General features: G+C 39.1%; 1 protein-coding gene across 1 annotated transcript in view; it reads left to right on the top strand.

Annotated features, from left to right (window-relative positions):
• Positions 1–9,202: 9,202 nt before the first annotated feature.
• The window catches only part of il17rc (interleukin 17 receptor C), a 48,549-nt gene continuing 39,988 nt past the window's right edge, over positions 9,203–17,763 (top strand). The window contains exons 1-6 of the mRNA XM_062052095.1: positions 9,203–9,485; positions 9,583–9,806; positions 12,071–12,284; positions 13,489–13,595; positions 13,666–13,777; positions 13,854–13,898. Coding sequence (XP_061908079.1) covers positions 9,693–9,806; positions 12,071–12,284; positions 13,489–13,595; positions 13,666–13,777; positions 13,854–13,898 — 592 coding nt within the window. The 5' untranslated portion in view covers positions 9,203–9,485; positions 9,583–9,692. The remainder of the gene's footprint in view (positions 9,486–9,582; positions 9,807–12,070; positions 12,285–13,488; positions 13,596–13,665; positions 13,778–13,853; positions 13,899–17,763) is intronic.

Below are 17,763 nucleotides of genomic sequence, written 5' to 3'. Positions count from 1 at the left end.
CCGAGGGTCTTCTGAGATGACGCTGGCTGCTGCCAGCTCATTATTAAGAAAAAATTACAGACAGGAAGGCGAGAAACACTTTTTATTTCAACAGACTCTGGCGCCGTACCTGTCGTCAAAACTCCAAAGACCGACTGCACAGTTGCACAATAAAAGCGCTGCTTCATCCTGCCTGCGCTAACAAAATAAGAGTCTCAGAAAGCTGGCGTGCACAAGCTAGCAAGCTACGGAGTTTGCCGCGAATGTATTTCTTGTAAAGTGTATACAAAGGAGTACGGAAGCTGGACAATTAAGATGCCAAAAACCAACCACTTTCATGTGGTATTGGACAGAAAGGAGGACTTTTTTTCTCCTTCATTTGAAAATGCGGACGTTATCATCACTACTGTCTGATTCCAATCAATGCAAGTCATCAGAATCAGGTAATACACCAACTTATATTGTTGTCTTCATGAAAGAAAGGAATCTATATGTGTTAAACATGCTTGTATTATCTTTAAACACCTTTAACTTGTAAACAATATTAACTATATGTGTTAAACATGCTTGTATTATCTTTAAACACCTTTAACTTGATAACAATATTAACTATATGTGTTAAACATGCTTGCATTATCTTTAAACACCTTTAACTTGTTAACAATATTAACTATATGTGTTAAACATGCTTGTATTATCATTAAACACCTTTAACTTGTTAACAATATTAACTATATGTGTTAAACATGCTTGCATTATCTTTAAACACCTTTAACTTGTTAACACTATTAACTATATGTGTTAAACATGCTTGCATTATCTTTAAACACCTTTAAAGGCCTACTGAAATGATTTTTTTTTATTTAAACGGGGATAGCAGTTCCATTCTATGTGTCATACTTGATAATTTCGCGATATTGCCATATTTTTGCTGAAAGGATTTAGTAGAGAACATCGACGATAAAGTTCGCAACTTTTGATCGCTGATAAAAAAAAGCCTTGCCTGTACCGGAAGTAGCGTGACGTCACAGGCTGAAAGGCTCCTCACATTTCCCAGTTGTTTGCAACGCAGCGAGAGCGATTCGGACCGAGAAAGCGACGATTACCCCATTAATTTGAGCGAGGATGAAAGATTTGTGGATGAGGAACGTGAGAGTGAAGGACTAGAGTGCAGTGCAGGACGTATCTTTTTTCGCTCTGACCGTAACTTAGGTACAAGGGTTCATTTGATTCCACACTTTCTCCTTTTTGTATTGTGGATCACGGATTTGTATTTTAAACCACCTCGGATACTATATCCTCTTGAAAATGAGAGTCGAGAACGCGAAATGGACATTCACAGTGACTTTTATCTCCACGACAATACATCGGCGAAGCACTTTAGCTACGGAGATAACGTGATAGCATCGTGCTTAAATGCAGATAGAAACAAAAGAAATAAACCCCTGACTGGAAGGATAGACAGAAAATCAACAATACTATTAAACCATGAACATGTAAATACACGGTTAATGCTTCCAGCTTGGCGAAGCTTAACAATACTGTTGCTAACGATGCCATTGAAGCTAACTTAGCAACAGGACCTCACAGAGCTATGATAAAAACATTAGCGCTCCACCTACGCCAGCCAGCCCTCATCTGCTCATCAACACCCGTGCTCACCTGCGTTCCAGCGATCGACGAAAGGACGAAGGACTTCACCCGATCATCCGTGCGGTCGGCGGCTAGCGTCGGATAGCGCGTCTGCTATCCAAGTCAAAGTCCTCCTGGTTGTGTTGCTACAGCCAGCCGCTAATACACCGATCCCACCTACAACTTTCTTCTTTGCAGTCTTCATTGTTCATTAAACAAATTGCAAAAGATTCACCAACACAGATGACCAGAATACGGTGGAATTTTGAGATGAAAACAGAGCTTTTTTGTATTGGATTCAATGGTGTCCGAATACTTCCGTTTAACTATTGACGTCACGCGCATACGTCATCATACATAGACGTTTTCAACCGGAAGTTTAGCAGGAAATTTAAAATAGCACTTTATAAATTAACCCGGCCGTATTGGCATGTGTTGCAATGTTAAGATTTCATCATTGATATATAAACTATCAGACTGCGTGGTCGGTAGTAGTGGGTTTCAGTAGGCCTTTAACTTGTTAACAATATTAACTATATGTATTAAACATTCTTGTATTATCATTAAACACCTTTAATTTATTAACAATATTAACTATATGTGTTAAACATGCTTGCATTATCATTAAATACCTTTAACTTGTTAACAAAAACATATATTTCATAAATAAGTAAATGTAAATTATATATATGAATGAGGTAGATCCCTGCGACTTGATCAATTGAAAAGTAGCTCGCCTGCAGAAAAAGTGTGAGCACCCCTAGTGTAAAGCATCTGTGTCACTATCATTGGTTATGTTGTCTTCATGTTTTTCACATCCTGTTTCAGTGTGAACATTACTTTGTGTAATTTTCCTGTCTTTAATCTGTGTGTGCACCTTATTAAGTCGTAAGTGATGAACTCTAACTAGAATACCTCCATGTCTTACAAACACAATGGCTCAATCTTTACCAAGCAGTGCAAGCACCACTCCTGGTCCCTACCACTCTCCCCATATATAGTAAACCTTTTCTCCCGTCTCATATTTTTCATCCGTGTATCCAAGCTGTTTTCTTAATGCCCTTCTAATCCTCTCTGAACATTCAACTTCAGTGAAAGCCTTCCTTGAGGCATGCAAAGCTGATATGTGTTCTCCGACTCTTGTGCTCACTGTAGTGCCCTCTAGTGCAGGCAGCTCATTTACCAATACATTGGAAGGTTAGGATTTTGACCATATACCAGTTGATGTGGACTATACCAATGTACACTGTGCATGCAGTTGTTAGCCATTAAGGCCCAGTCCAAGGCAGTGCACCAGTCACAATCTTTTTCCCGTTTAACTTTCTGGATGATGTTTGTGAGTGTCTGATTATGACGTTCCAACAGTCCATTGTCCTGAACTCTTCATTGTTAAATTGTCCTCCGTTGTCACTCAAGAGCTTTTGGGGAGGACCATGGACACTTATCCATGTGTGGATGAAAGAGTTGACAATTACAGAAGATTGTCACAATATTTCCAGCGCTGAAACGTGTGACATGTCTAACATAGTTCCTGCCTTTTTAAATGATGTTTTACTCAGCAGGAGTGGAATAAAGACGTTGACAACTTCTGTCTCGATGTTACACTTTGTCTATCCTATTTTAGCAGGTTGATGCACTTTTCTGGTGGAATGAATCACATTTCCATCTCCAAAACGAAATTGTCTGTTGCTAGACCTTTCTGTACTTCTGAGCTTATTTACCTGCTTTTCATTGAGATTATCTACATAACTTTCAAGACACTTTTCTCCACACACTGTGCGAGTGCAGGCGGTGTCTATGATTGCTGAGCCTACAGCTTCAGTCATAAAAATCTCAGCTTTAGACTGGGGATCATTTGTTAACAGCGTGATATTAACTTCATCCAAATTGTCATTTTCAGTCAATCTTACTTGTTTGTGCTTCTTGTGCGGGCAGTCCTTTGCCCAGTGGCATGTGCTTTGACACACGGCACATCGTGATCGTTTACCGTACTTATCCAGTGAGTTTGTACCCGGTAACGGCGTCACCGATCTTTGTTGTCCACGTTGAAACGGTGTGTTCCGTCTCCCTCTCCATTGAGGCTGTTCTGTGAGGAATGCTGCGTCCTGGTTCAGTTGTATCTCAATTGACGAGCCCGTTGTTTACCTCCGAATATCCGTTTGAGAGCTGACTTCATTGACGAGAAGCTTAGCTCCGTGTTAGCAGTCAGTGCTGGCTGCCTGTCTTTCTCATCGAGGCAGGCTGTGTCAAGAAGTTTAAAGGCTTACACAGCATCAGTGAGCGTCATATTGTACCTTTTCATCCGGTTGTAGCGCTGTTCAAAGTCAATAATATAGTCCACCATTGAAGCTGAACTATTTTTGGTGATGTGGTCGAAGTACGTGCACGCTTCGTAAGCACGATCCTTTTCCTCTTTCAGAAAAACGTCATCCAGTTTTGCAAATAATGCCGTCATACCATTGTCATTGTCCAACTCCTCCGCAGATATCTCCATTGCGATTTCTCTGGCTCTTCCTTCAAGTCCCAAAGCCACAGCCGGTGCTTGCTTTTTGTTATCGAGTTCTGTAACCCGCATCCAAATGTTATCTTCATTTTTCCAGCACTCATATGGCCTGGACTCGTCAAACCTCGGCAGTATTTTATAGTTTGCAGCCATCCTCTGCTACCAATGTTACGTGGAGGTGAATAAACACAACGTTTATTCTCGTTCACAAATTTTAATCAACTTCTGCACAGAGGATAAACCGGCAACACTCAGTCTCCACTTCCCGCCCACAAACACTGCGCATGCGTTAACCCAGTACATGGAGAAACATGTTAACAAAATGAACCAAAATTAGCAATACTGGAGTAGGATTGGCGACTACACAAGCCCAAACCAATTCATGTGTTCTGTTCAGTATCTTGGCCACTGATTGTCTCAGTCTCAGGCAACGTCCATACCCACCGTTACAAGTATAGAGGTGACTGTGTCGTTGTTATTTCATACCTTGAGGCCTGTCATAATCTTACAAAACATATTTAAAAGGGTTTTTAATGCTCTGGCTATGAAAAAAATATTTTTGTAAATAATAAATCCTACTTTGCAGAATTGAATTTTCCATGGTCAGGCTTGGAACCAATGTTCCCTCTAATTTTTCATGTGTGTGAGCAAACGCACAAACTCCCTGAGCATTCAGTGGAGCACATGTGAGCAACATCAGACGTGCACACTGTGGCCACACCAGCGTCACACCTGTCCCAAACCTGACTAAATAACAATTTAAATGTTTTATTAAAATAATAATAATCTGATATAAGTGATTTTGCCCTCTTACAATGACAATAACAAAAAAACATGTTTTTCATGACCTATGTGCTAGTATTGTATGTCTGGCTGCGGGTCCTGCCTTAAAAAAAAAAGGTTACCCCTTTCAGAGATTACATTTAGTTCCTGTAACTTTCTGTCTGTAAAATACATCTTTTTATTAGCATTTATGAAATCTAGTGACAATATTTCATGAATAATATCCTTAGATTAACATTCTTAATAAATGGCAGTAAAATAAGCACACATCTGATTGTGGAGTCAGAGTGTTACAACCTGGCATTTACACATTGTGTGGCGTTGGGGTTGTCCGACTTTTTGTGTGGCCATAAACGCAGCACTGGCTAAGTGCCATGAGTGCGTGTGTTGGTGCAGGTGAGCGAGCGAGCGGCTTCTGTTGAAACGACGGATGACAACGTTGGTTTAAGCCTGGTTTGTATGGCAGAAAATTACCAGTTTTTATAGATAAAAGTTTTTTTTACTCATGTTTTTGGTGTGGTTACAAACAGTTTTGCTCAATAAAGTGATTGATGGAATTCCTGTCCGTAAAGTGTCTTGACAGACGATAATTGAACTGTGTTGACAAAGATTGTTTTATTCATTGGGGCCACTCTGTTGTCACCTGTCACTCACAGAGTTGCATTGCAAAATCATACAGAATAAATTGTAATGTGTTTATTTTGTTTAAAGTTCAGATGGGATTTTTGATTTCCTGCGCGGCAATTGCGCAGGCGTGCACCTTAGAGGGAACGTTGTTTGGAACCAATTACACACCAATTAAAACATACATTTCAAATATGAATTATATGTTGTTGTTATTTTCTGTTCCTGTCTGTTAGTGTTTGTGTTTCCGTTCATTTAGTTATTTCATGTCTTGAAGCCTCTCATAATTATTTAGGTTTTTTTTATATGCTCTCGCTATGAAAATATTCGCTTTATATTTAAAAATCCCTGCTTTGCAGAAATTAATTTACCACGTCAGGGCCACAACTAATTAACAGCGATAAAGGAATGAAATTACAAAGCTTAACATAAGAGTGATAAAGTAAAAAATTTAAATGTAAAAAAAATAAAATAAAAAAAATAAACTTTGATAAATACCACTCATTTGTCAAACATGACAAAAATGATCAGTTTCCCAAATTATCAGTATTGCGTCAGTGATTGCTAGCAACATTGATTTTCATGCATTATTATTTTTCTTATGAAGTCTGCTTCTTCCTTCTCCTTTTCAGATATGTTGTAATGTTGTAACCTACTCAGTGGCCTAGTGGTTAGAGTGTCCGCCCTGAGAGCGGTACGTTGTGAGTTGAAACCCCGGCCGAGTCATACCAAAGACTATAAAAATGGGACCCATTACCTTCCACCTTGGCACTCAGCATCAAGGGTTGGAATTGGGGGTCAAACCACCAAAAATGATTCCCGGGCTGCTGCCCACTGCTCCCCTCACCTCCCAGGGGGTGAACAAGGGGATGGGTCAAATGCAGAGGACAAATTTCACCACACCTAGTGTGTGTGTGACAATCATTGGTACTTTAACTTTTAACTTTAATAAGAAACATGAAATACGTGATGTAGCCTATTGTAACAGCATGCATGTTAGGAAATAAACTAATACCATAATTCTAACAGATTTGGAAAAAAATGGTCACACTTTAGGCAGGGGTGTCAAATGTACTGCTCGCGAACAGGTTTTATCCGGCCCGCAAGATGAATTTTTCAAGTATAAAAATGAGCTGAAATTTTGGAATGAAAGAAACTGCTGTTCTAAGTGTCCACTGGATGTCGCAACAGCAGTTCTTTGTATCCCCTTCAGAGAGGGCGGAGCTACAGTATGTGCCAGTTAAGGTAGCGGCAACACTTCCATGGTTAGACACTACACTTAAGCTGCTTTTTAGTGATTTTATACAAAATGTGGATTGTTACGTTCACGCCTTGATATTGTTGGTAATGTAACCTGTGTCATTTCTGCATAAACCACATGATGTTAGTACATCAGTTGAGGAAAATAAGTAAATTACATTAATGACATACTGTAATTTGATTTTTAGATTATTATTCATTGAATCTTTCAATGGATTCAAATATAACACCAATGGGATCATTTTAAAACTCTGCCAGACTCAATTCCACCAATTACACGGAACACAAATATAAATATTGTTTCATGAGTTGAACTCAAAGATCTAAAACTTTTACTATACACACAAAATACCTATTCCTCTCAAATATTGTTCACAAATCTGTCTAAATCTGTGTTAGTGGGCATTTTATCTTCGCCAAGATAATCCATCCCACCTCACAGGTGTGGCATATCAAGATGCTGATTAAACAGCATGATTGTTGCACAGGTGTGCCTTAGACTGCCCACAATAAAAGGCCAGTGTGAAATGTGCAGTTTTATCACACAGCACAATGCCACAGGTGTCGCAAGTTTTGAGGGAGTGTCCAATTGGCATGCTGACTGCAGGAATGTCTACCACAGCTGTTGTCCTTGAATTGAATGTTCATTTCTCTACCATAAGTCGTCTCGAAAGGCGTTTCAGAGAATTTGGTCGTACATTCAACCAGCCTCACAACCGTAGACCATGTGTAACCACACCAGCCCAGGACCTCCACATACAGTAGGTGCACCTCCATGATCGTCTGAGACCAGCCACCCGGACAGCTGCTGCAACAATTGGATTGCATAACCAAAGAATGTTTGCACAAACTGTGAGAAACCATCTCAGGGAAGCTCATCTGCATGCTCGTCGTTCTCATCGGGGTCTCCACCTGACTGAAGTTCGTCGTCGTAATATTATTATATAGTCGTCCCTCGCCATATTGCACTTCAAATATTGCCGCTTCACCACATCACAGATTTTGCTTAAAGCATATTCTGCAACATTTTTGGGCCTAAAATAAGCATTTTCAAGTATAAAATGGCTAAATGAACTAAAATTATCAACACTACATTTGCATTGGTCACTAAAGGAGACTAAACTAATCAGAGAGCGCTGTTCAGTATTGTGCTCACTCATTGGCTCGACCTCAGGCTGCATTACTATTTTGGATTTAAAGAGTGCAAAGGTGACCAAAGGCTGTTATTTAATGTCTAGAGGGCTGTCATAATGTTGAAAAATTTATTTAGGAGGTCGTAAAATGTTTTTTTATATTCGGTTTTCAAATGAATGATTCCTCCTTCCGCAGGAATTCATTTATCACAGTCATGTCAGACCCCGAAAGGGACAAGCGGTAGAAAATGGATGGATGGATGGATGTCCGGAACCAATTAACAGTGATAAACGTTTATCCATCCATCCATTTTCTACCGCTTGTCCCTTTCGGGGTCGCGGGGGTTGCTGGAGCCTATCCCAGCTGCACTCGGGCGGTAGTCGGGGTACACCCTGGACAAGTCGCCACCTCATCACAGGGCCAACACAGATAGACAGACAACACTCACACTCACATTCACACACTAGGGCCCATTTAGTGTTGCCAATCAACCTATCCCCAGGTGCATGTCTTTGGAGATGGGAGAAGACGGAGTACCTGGAGGGAACCCACGCAGTCACGGGTAGAACATGCAAACTCCACACAGAAAGATCCCGAGCCCAGGATCGAACACAGGACCTTCGTATTATGAGGTACACGCACTAACCCCTGTTCCACCGTGCTGCCTAAACGATTATTATTATTATTATTTACAGTGAGCGCGGCCACCGCTGCTGCTCACTGCTCCCCTCACCTCCCAGGGGGTGAACACGGGGGTGGGTCAAATGCAGAGGATAATTTCACCACATAGTGTGTGACTATCGTTGGGACTTTAACTTTAACTTTAACTTTATAAACGTCTAAACATGAATTATTATGTTGTTGTTTTTTCCATTTGTGTCCATAACTCCACAGGTTCAGTTAGTTATTTAATGTCTAGAGGGCTCTCATAGAGTTACAAAAAATAATATTTAGACGTTTTTTTTTATTTTTTACCTTAGCTATGGACATATTCAATTTATATTTAATAATCCTTACATTGCGGAAATTAATTTACCACGGTCAACGAGGGTCTGTTGTAAAATGCAATTCCTATATAAGCTTAACACAAGAGTGTTTTAAGGCACAATTAAAAATGTAAAAAACTAAACAAAAACATCTTAAAAGGGTTATAGAAATGTCCTCACTCATTTATAAATAATGACAAAAAAATATTAGTTTCCATAATACTATTATCATTGTGCCAGACTCTAATCTGCTAAGGGGCGTGGGCGGCATCACTTTGTGCTCTGACCAGTCCAACGACTCCCGTTTCCAGTTGGCTCGTCATCTGTTGGATTACAGTGCATGAAAGTGAGACAAACTAGTTTGTCAGCACATAGTTTAAATCTCCGAGTCATTGCCTCATCAAGACAAGCCAACGGTTGCTATGGGTTGTTGCCGACGCTTTAAAGGCGGAGACTCACAAAGGTGGACTTTGGACCGCAGAGTTAGTTAACACACTTAAAACAAACCCAGGGCAAGCAAGTGTGGATTAGGTGAAACTCTTAATGAATCTTCATGCTGGAATACTTGAACTACAACACTTGTTGTGAGTACTTGCTAATACAATACACACACTTCTTATCTGGGTTGTCTTGCTGCCAAAGTCCCGACCTGGTGTTTTGGTGCTTCTTACCCCCCACCAGGCCGAAGCGAGTCCAGATGGTTTTGACGTGAGATCAGCGTTGAGATTGTCAACCTGTCCTGGAAACAATGCAGGACTAGTTCAACGACTCACCCACACAAATGATGACAGATGTTGATGGAAATGTTTATTTTTCAATGGACCTTCTGGCTTCTTTTAATGGCTTTTCACAAGTTGGCCTGCGGTTTGGAAGGATATGATTACCAAGAAGTAACCTGCTCACAGGTAAGACTTTTGTACCTTTGATCAGCCATCAGGGCTGTTGTTCTCTACGTCATAGACAGCAGCTCATTCAAGTATCACATTTAAGCGACCGCTCGTTTTTTTTTTGTCCTGTCCAGCTACTCAGGCAAATCATATTGTTGATGTAGATGCCCATACTTGCTGTACAAATTTACTTTACAAAAGGGAAGTCTGGGATACTTCTCTCGTTGCCTTATTTGTATTTGACTTTATTAAATGGCTTTATATTAATATTTGGTGCAGCCGGGCCGCAGCAGGAGGGGATAGAAAGAGAAAAAAAGTAAGCCAGAGGGGGAAATTGAGAGACAACCACAACAGCAAATACAACAATAACAATAACAACAACAACAACAGAACAACATCAGCAAATAGAATATGTACAAAAATGATGGTAAAATTGATAGCAAAAAAGCAGTTCATGAAATAAATATTAATAATACAGAAATGACAATGAACATTATTACTACAAATGGAGCAATACAAATACCAATAGAAATAGCAATATTGATAAGGAATAATAACAATAATTACCTCTATTATCAACAATACAATTGTTTCAAATGCAACAATACATATATTTAATGATAACATGAAATACAAAAGAACGCAGATAAATAGATGGGAAGAAAGAGAAGCCAACTATATTAACCTTCTAGATTGTTATAGTAACAATAGGTTAAGCTTTGTCAGTCTGCCATGTGTTACCCAGTTTAAGCAACCACTTGTATTACCCCGCTCAATACTCAATACTGTACAATGTAAACTTTAGAGTAGTATTGCAATTTGTATAGATTTACTAGTATCTACTACGGTTGTATGGTATACCGGTATTAGTATAGTACCGCGATACTAATGAATCATATTCGGTACTATACCGCCTCTAAAAAGTACCGGTCCCCCCCCTGTCGTCATCACGTCGTGTCATTGCTGGTTTACGAGCAGACAAGCATGTTCAGCAGCGCACAATCCCAGAGTACTTACAAGCAGACACAGTGTGTAGACAGAAAAGGGAGAACGGACGCATTTTGGCTTAAAAACTAACGATAAAGTTGAAGTTATAACACTGAAACGTCCTCAGGAAGAGGTGCTTTAAGACATGGCTAGCTAGCTAGTGGCTAAAGTCCACCCGCAGTCGGCAGTGTTGTAGCTACTTCTAAATCACTAATCCTGGTTTCCATGGTAACAAATAAAGTAAGTTTCTTACAAGTATCATCCCTGCTGGACGAAGAATAGCTAAACATGCTTCACTACACAACGTACCTCACCGGCGTCAAAATGTAAACAAACGCCATTGGTGGATATACACTTAACATCCACTGTAATGATACCAAGTACAGGAGCGTATCTAGTCGATACTGCTATGATTACGTCAATATTTTTTGGCATCACAACATCTTTTTTCATTTTTAAAGTATGTATATTATGTTTATAAACTCAAGAAATACGTCCGTGGACACATGAGGACTTTGAATGTGACCAATGTATGATCCTGTAACGACTTGGTATCGGATTGATACGCAAATTTGTGGTATCGTCCAAAACTAATAAAAAGCATCCAAACAACAGAAGAATAAGTGATTATTACATTTTAACAGAAGTGTAGATAAAACATGTTAAAAGAGAAAGTAAGCAGATATTAACAGTAGTAGATTAATAATGAATTTTCTACCACTTGTCCTTAATAATTTTGACAAAATAATAGAATGGAAAATGACACAATATGTTACTGCATACGTCAGCAGACAAATTAGGAGCCTTTGTCTGTTTACTTACTACTAAAAGACAGGTTGTCTTGTATGTAACAAAAATATTTTTTGTTAAAATAAAACCAATAATGCCATTTTTTGTGGTCCCCTTTATTTACAAAAGTATCGAAAAGTACCGCAAAGTATCGAAATACATTTTGGTACCGGTACCAAAATATTGGTATCAGGACAACACTAGCATCGACACAGCATTATTATCTATATAGCTTATAGCTGGAGACACACAACCCAGAACACGGAACATCGCAACTTGAGGACCCCCCTGTAATTGTAACAGGGGGTCCTCTCCAGTGCCAGGCGGCACTGGAGAGCTGTGGTTCACTGCGACAAAACATGAATTCTAGCATATGGATCTTTTCATTCCTACAGTATTGCCCATTGAGAAGACACAATACAATGTTTTCTGAAAATGTCGGAGTGTACTTGCTACTGTTCCTGCATTGCTAATATTTGTAATGTCCTAATCAATACCTCTTTTAGGGTCTCTCTCAGTGTTCGGTGATGAATGAGATGCCACTCAACATCCCACAGAGCGATGTTGTGGATGTCAAGAAGCTGACAGCAAAAGTGGAGCTGTGCTGTGGGGACAATGCAGCGTGCACAATATGTCTGCTGATTGACACTCAGCTCTACGTCCAAGTGGAAGAAGACATGGACCAACATCGACACAACCAGGAGGCGAATAACTCAACAGGTGGGAATCAATGTCATATTTCTTTTGTGTAACTGTATTTATTTTATTTAAGTTATACCATTATTTTCATTAAATTGATTATTAAAACCTGGTTGTAATTTAATGTTAAACGTATGTATTACTTTTGGTTGGCCTGTTTGTTTTGTTTACTTAATTTACCTGTTCATTTTCACATGATAATATTCTCAACCTCGTTGTATTTCTTGAAATAAACTTAAATTAATATTAAATTTTTACTAATACTATTTGTACTGTTTTATTAACTTGGCTACAAAAAAAAGTTTTTAGTTTAATTTCCTTTTTTTTCCCATTTTGATCTGCCTGTTCGTTTTGTTTACTTACTTCATTCACTTGTTATCTCTACATGATAGTATTCCCACCCTTGGTTTGTGTCTTTAATTAAACTTAAATAAATGTTTTTGCTTTTTACAAATTGCATGCTTATTTTACAAGACCCAAAACCAGTGAAGTTAGCACGTTGTGTAAATCGTAAATAAAAACAGAATATAATGTTTTGCAAATCCTTTTCAACCTATATTGCTGCCATTAAATTCTAAGTTATTGATTATTTGCAAAAAAAAATTACGTTTCTCAGTTCGAACATTAAATATCTTGTCTTTGCAGTCTATTCAATTGAATACAAGTTGAAAAGGATTTGCAAATCATTGTATTCTGTTTTAATTTACGAATTACACAACGTGCCAACTTCACTGGTTTTGTATTAACTTGGTAAACCAAACTTGGCTGTGGTTTAATTTTCTTTCTTTTCTAGAATGTTTTATCCTTTTACATGATAGTATTCTCACCCATGTTTTATTTCTTCTTTAATTGAACTTAAATTAATTGTATTGTTATTTAATTTTAATTATTAATTATTCTCTTAACTTGGTTAATAAAACATGGTTGTAATTTAAATAAAAACATATTATTAATTAATGTATTTTATTGTATTAATTAATTAATAAAAAAAATAATTTCTGCATTTTTTATTTGTTAATGTTTAATTTGATTACTTCCTGTTTTTAATTCAATTTAATTTAATCCAACTGGGTCTGGTTATTATATGTAATTTTACATATTTTCCAATTTTTTTCTTAATAAAATAGTATCATTAACTTTTTGCTATGAACTTTATGTTATGAATTTGACTTATAAAACTGTTTATCCCCACCATTCTAAGCTGAATGATGTTCTGTGTGCGCAGTGACAGCGTTTGTGGCCTTGTGTTACAAAACGCCACAGACTATCCCGGCCTGCAAGCGGGTCAGCTTCACGGTCAAACACACGACTCTTCTGCAGAACTTGGCGACGGTAAACGATGACCAAGATTTCTCATGGATTGTGTAGTCCTTTGGTTTACAGTTTGTCTGTGTTTGTGCAGGTATCCTTGATAATCTCCAAGCCAGCTGGGATTTCCTTCAGCAGCATTGTGCTCGTTTACTCTGATGAATTAATGCAGCCAATCAAAGTGGACGTACCCTCTCTGGATGAAGGTAAAAGGTCAAAACAAGTGTTAAACTTGCGGTACGTTTGTGATAATAAATGTTCTGCTTCTCTGGTGTCCCGCAGTGTGCTCCCAAAAGCTGACCCAACAACACATTGAAGAATGTCACAGTGAGTGAGGAGCACGTCTTCGTCTTTTTAGGCTGCGTTCACACTTGTCAGGTTTGGTGCGGTTAAAAGGAGACGCCAGACAAAACGTGTTACATCATAACAAAAAAGTTGTTATTTTAGAAACCCAACATTTATTGCTATTATTTCACAGGAAAAGTTGCAATGTTATGACAAATAAGTCGTAATTTCACAAAAATAAAATCATGATACAGGGTTCTTTCGCTTATCACGGCAGTCAGGTCCCAGAACCCTGGGACGTAGGGACGCTATTAGTTTTATGATCTATATGAATATTGTATGCATTCTAAGTCTTTACAAACCTTCCACATGCTGCTATTAACCTTTCACATACACTCATAAACACAACACTTTCTTCTTTCTACTTTCTTATGCAAAACCAAAAACCAGTGAAGTTGGCACGTTGTGTAATTCCTAAATAAAAACAGAATACAATGATTTGCAAATACTTTTCAACTTATATTCAATTAAATAGACTGCAAAGACAAAATATTTCATGTTCGAACTGAGAAACTAATTTTTTTTTTGCAAATAATCATTAACTTAGAATTTAATGGCAGCAACACATTGCAAACAAGTTTGCACAGGGCACAATTTGAAATGTGGACTCGTCAGACCACAGAACACTTTTCCACTTTGCATCAGTCCATCTTAGGTGAGCTCGGGCCCAGCAAAGCCGGCGGCGTTTCTGGGTGTTGTTGATAAATGGCTTTCGCTTTGCATAGTAAATAATAAATGATAATGATAAATGGGTTGTACTTGTATAGCGCTTTTCTACCTTCAAGGTACTCAAAGCGCTTTGACAGTATTTCCACATTTACCCATTCGCACACACATTCACACACTGATGGCGGGAGCTGCCATGCAAGGCGCTAACCAGCAGCCATCAGAGGCAAAGGGTGAAGTGTCTTGCCCAAGGACACAACAGACGTGACTAGGAAGGTAGAAGGTGGGAATTGAACCCCAGTAACCAGCAACACTCCGATTGCTGGCACAGCCACTCTACCAACTTCGCCACGCCGAGTTTTAACTTGCACTTACAGATGTAGCGACCATGTGAGGATATCCTTTATAAACTGATGTCAGTTTTTGATGCAGTACCGCCTGAATCATCCAAGGTCACGGGCATTCAATGTTGGTTTTCAGCCTTGCCGCGTACGTGCAGTGATTTCTCCAGATTCTCTGAACCTTTTGATGATATTACAGAAGTTAGATGGTGAAATACATAAATTCCTTGCAGTAGCTGCTTTAGAAATGTTGTTCTTAAACTGTTCAACAATTTGTTCACGCATTTGTTCACAAAGTGGTGACCCTCGCCCCATCCTTGTTTGTGAATGACTGAGCATTTCATGGAAGCTGCTTTTATACCCAAACATGGCACCCACCTGTTCCCAATTAGCCTGTTTACCTGTGGGATGTTCCAAATAAGTGTTTGATGAGCATTCCTAAACTTTCTCAGTCTTTTTTGCCATTTGTGCCAGCTTTTTTTAAACATGTTGCAGGCATCCAATTCCAAATGAGCTAATATTTGCAAATAATAACGTTTTCCAGTTCGAATGTTAAATATCTTGTCTTTGCAGTCTATTCAGTTGAATATAAATTGAAAAGGATTTGCAAATCATTGTATTCTGTTTTTATTTAACATTTACACAACGTGCCAACTTCACTGGTTTTGGGGTTTGTATATAATTGTAACATATAAAATATTGGTACTCACGATTTATATCACTAAAGCAGGGGTGTCCAAAGAATGGCCCGCAGCTCTATTTTCGGTCTGCAACACATTCTAAAGACAAAATAGACATTTAGAACATTATACAAAAAAAGGCAATTGGCCAAAATCTTCCTAAAACTAGGAGCTAGAAAACAAAATGGCAGACGACCTGTGCGTCTTAGTGTATATATTCTTTGATGATTTCCATGTGTCCTGTCGTGATGAACATGTATACACATTTCTTGCAATATACAGTCTTGGTCAAAAGTTTACATACACTTTTAAAGAACATAATGTCATGGCTGTCTTGACTTTCCAATAATTTCTACAACTCTTATTTTTTTGTGATAGAGTGATTGGAGCACATACTTCTTGGTCACAAAAAACATTCCTGAAGTTTGGTTATTTTATTAATTTATTATGGGTCTACTGAAAATGTGACCAAATCTGCTGGGTCAAAAGTATACATACAGCAATGTTAATATTTGGCTACATGTCCCTTGGCAAGTTTCACTGCAATAAAGCGCTTTTGGTAGCCATCCACAAGCTTCTGGCAAGCTTCTAGTTGAATTTTTGACCTCTTCTCTTGACAAAATTGGTGCAGTTCAGCTAAATTTGTTGGTTTTCTGACATGGACTTGTTTCTTCAGCATTGTCCACACGTTTAAGTCAGGACTTTGGGAAGGCCATTCAAAAATCTTAATTCTAGACTGATTTAGCCATTCCTTTACCACTTTTGATGTGTGTTGGGGTCATTGTCCCGTTGGAACACCCAACTGCGCCCAAGACCCAACCTCCGGGCTGATGAATTTCGGTTGTCCTGAAGAATTTGGAGGTAATCCTCTTTTTTCATTGTCCCATTTACTCTCTGTAAAGCACCAGTTCCATTGGCAGCAAAACAGGCCCAGATCATAATACTACCACCACCATGCTTGCCGGTAGGGTGGTGTTCCTGGGATTAAAGGTCTCACCTTTTCTCCTCCAAACATATTGCTGGGTATTGTGGCCAAACAGCACAGTTGGATGTTCCAACAGGACAATGACCCCAAACACACGTCAAAAGTGGTAAAGGAATGGCTAAATCAGTCTAGAATTAAGGTTTTAGAATGGCCTTCCCAAAGTACTGACTTAAAGGCCTACTGAAATGATTTTTTTTTATTTAAACGGGGATAGCAGATCCATTCTATGTGTCATACTTGATCATTTCGCGATATTGCCATATTTTTGCTGAAAGGATTTAGTAGAGAACATCGACGATAAATTTCGCAACTTTTGGTCGCTGATAAAAAAAGCCTTGCCTGTACTGGAAGTAGCGTGACGTCACAGGTTGAAAGGCTCCTCACATTTCCCCATTGTTTACAATGCAGCGAGAGCGATTCGGACAGAGAAAGCGACGATTACCCCATTAATTTGAGCGGGGATGAAAGATTTGTGGATGAGGAACGTGAGAGTGAAGGACTAGAGTGCAGTGCAGGACGTATCTTTTTTCGCTCTGACCGTAACTTAGGTACAAGGGCTCATTGGATTCCACACTTTGTCCTTTTTCTATTGTGGATCACGGATTTGTATTTTAAACTACCTCGGATACTATATCCTCTTGAAAATGAGAGTCGAGAACGCGAAATGGACATTCACAGTGACTTTTATCTCCACGACAATACATCGGCGAAACACTTTAGCTACGGGGCTAACGTGATAGCATCGGGTTTAACTGCAGATAGAAACAAAATAAATAAACCCCTGACTGGAAGGATAGACAGAAAATCAACAATACTATTAAACCATGGACCTGTAAATACTCGGTTAATGCTTTCCAGCCTGGCAAAGCTTAACAATGCTGCTGCTAACGACGCCATTGAAGCTAACTTAGCTAAGGGACCTCACAGAGCTATGCTAAAAGCATTAGCGCTCCACCTACGCCAACCAGCCCTCATCTGCTCATCAACACCCGTGCTCACCTGCGTTCCAGCGATCGACGGAGCGACGAAGGACTTCACCCGATCATCGATGCGGTCGGCAGCTAGCATCGGATAGCGCGTCTGCTATCCAAGTCAAAGTCCTCCTGGTTGTGTTGCTGCTGCCAGCTGCTAATACACCGATCCCACCTACAGCTTTCTTCTTTGCAGTCTTCATT

The sequence above is a fragment of the Entelurus aequoreus genome, linkage group LG01, assembly GCF_033978785.1.
Source record: "Entelurus aequoreus isolate RoL-2023_Sb linkage group LG01, RoL_Eaeq_v1.1, whole genome shotgun sequence".
Classification (NCBI taxonomy): Eukaryota; Metazoa; Chordata; class Actinopteri; order Syngnathiformes; family Syngnathidae; genus Entelurus; species Entelurus aequoreus.
This window is presented reverse-complemented; position numbering and strand designations above follow the sequence as displayed.